Below are 1,886 nucleotides of genomic sequence, written 5' to 3'. Positions count from 1 at the left end.
CCCCCCACCCCAAACGTATTCAATTTAATGATACCATTATCTGACTTGCCTTTGTCTAAAGAATGTCAGCTTGGTTCTCGTGCGTCATGCTTGTTACTGAATCTGTCTTGGCTGTTTTAATCATTTATTTTGAAAGTGTAAGGTAAAATTGCTGATATTTTCATTGCTAATGAACATTTTCTACTCATACTTTGCTTTCTGTTTCAGATTACACATCTCCAAATCTCTAAGGACGCTAACCTGGTTGTGGTGGCAACAAATGACAGGACTCTGCGTCTCTGGTCTCCCGTTGGCCTCCGCGAGATTGCCAACTACAAAACAAATTTTGATATTTTGGACCTACAAATGACGAGCGATTGCCGAAAGATAGCAGTGCAGGGCGTTGGGCAAGAAGACCGACCAGTCCTGGAGATCTTTGAAGTAAAGAACATCGACGACGTGCTTATGCTAGTGGCCGAGAGAAAGAAGTCCCACCAGCACGAGGTGAGCGAGAACCTGAAGGACGAGCGGAAGCGGCGGGCGAGCAGACGGATGAGCGAAATGCGACGAGATTCTCTGCCTCCTGCAGCAGACCTTGATCTTGAAACGTAGCATGACTGAAACCTGGAGAACCGGACAACTAAAGCACCTGATGATCACAGTGGTTGATATTTAATTTAAGGACAACGAAAATTTTGAACAGCTGCGGCAGAAGTTTTGGGTTTCTCTGACACCATTAACAGCAAAGGTTTAGAATGAACATTATCTGGTCGGATGAAATCCAGCGTAACTATAGCAGGTATGAACAGACGTGTCCAAGTCGGATTAAGTGATTCTGAATGTTAAGCTGGCCAAAGCAGGTGAAAATTGAATGAAATAGGTTGAAATATCCAAGCTCGAAAAAGAAAGTAAAAAAACGGACACAATAACATCATTATCTTTAAGGGTATTTCATGAGATAAAAGAGTATCTATTGTTTCCAAGTGGGCCGAAAACTATTAAGTTTAATTTTCAAAACGGACAGTTTTGGTTTTGTTGGTGACGACAGTGCCGAGATAGAAAAAAAATCTACTTACCACGAGCCACATTCATTTCTAATTATTCGGTCAACTCGTAGGAAACGAAATGAAATTGTTGGAAGGGTGTATTTGACATGCAGGCCGTAGCTTTCCCCATTTCTGAAGTATAGTTTAAGCCTTGAGAATTTTTTGCTTATGTCAACTTTGGTTGCAGTTGAGAAAACTTGAAGTTTAGAAAAAGAAGCCCCACTGATTTAGACCAAAACTAAGTTGGTTATATTTAGAATTGTCTACAGAGCTCGTTTGTTGCCTTTATAGCCTGCGCACATTATCATTGATGTCCAAGTGAACGGCTGGTCGCATACCTTTTAGCTAGCTATGAAAACGTGAGAATCGTAGAACGCAACTTTTTCCGGCAAGAGGTTTTGATGACATCAGCATAAAGATCCATTCATTTATTGTTCTTTCACGGTGATAACTCCTGTACATTGTTGGTATCTTTTATAATTGTTACAAACTCTTCATTTATAATGCCCTTTGGACTCGCTATAATAGTGGCATTAACTCCTGTTGTAGGACCGAAGGGTATCAGTTATTTTGCCAGCCCCAAGCGTCATTTTGCGTTATGAGACGCGATGTTTTTTAAATATCTTATTTTGTACTTAGAAAGGTTAGTTTAACTGTTTTAACTTTGAATGTTTCTACGCTGTGTGAATGATTTCCCGCTAGTATTCGGATCTTCTTTCATTTTAGCGACATATTTATTGCTCATCTAGGCTCTACATTGTTTCTTTAATTATCATCATCATCATCCAGTGCCAGATCTGCGACAGACATCGGCGATCAGGATTTTCCGTTCATTCCTTTGCTCGGATGCTCTCAGAAAAT

The 1,886-nt window shown here is 40.4% G+C and overlaps 1 protein-coding gene across 1 annotated transcript in view; it reads left to right on the top strand.

Moving 5' to 3' along the window:
- LOC101854180 overlaps window positions 1-1,851 on the top strand; it is a gene marked incomplete at its 5' end in the record, with an annotated part of 29,755 nt that extends 27,904 nt beyond the window's left edge. The window contains 1 exon segment of the mRNA XM_013084843.2: window positions 208-1,851. Within this exon segment, the coding sequence (XP_012940297.2) occupies window positions 208-591 (384 nt within the window). The 3' untranslated portion in view covers window positions 592-1,851.
- Window positions 1,852-1,886: the final 35 nt, after the last annotated feature.

The sequence above is a fragment of the Aplysia californica genome, unplaced genomic scaffold, assembly GCF_000002075.1.
Source record: "Aplysia californica isolate F4 #8 unplaced genomic scaffold, AplCal3.0 scaffold00321, whole genome shotgun sequence".
In the NCBI taxonomy this organism is placed as follows: domain Eukaryota; kingdom Metazoa; phylum Mollusca; class Gastropoda; order Aplysiida; family Aplysiidae; genus Aplysia; species Aplysia californica.
Note: the sequence above shows the minus strand (reverse complement) of the source record. Positions and strands in the feature narration are given on the sequence as shown.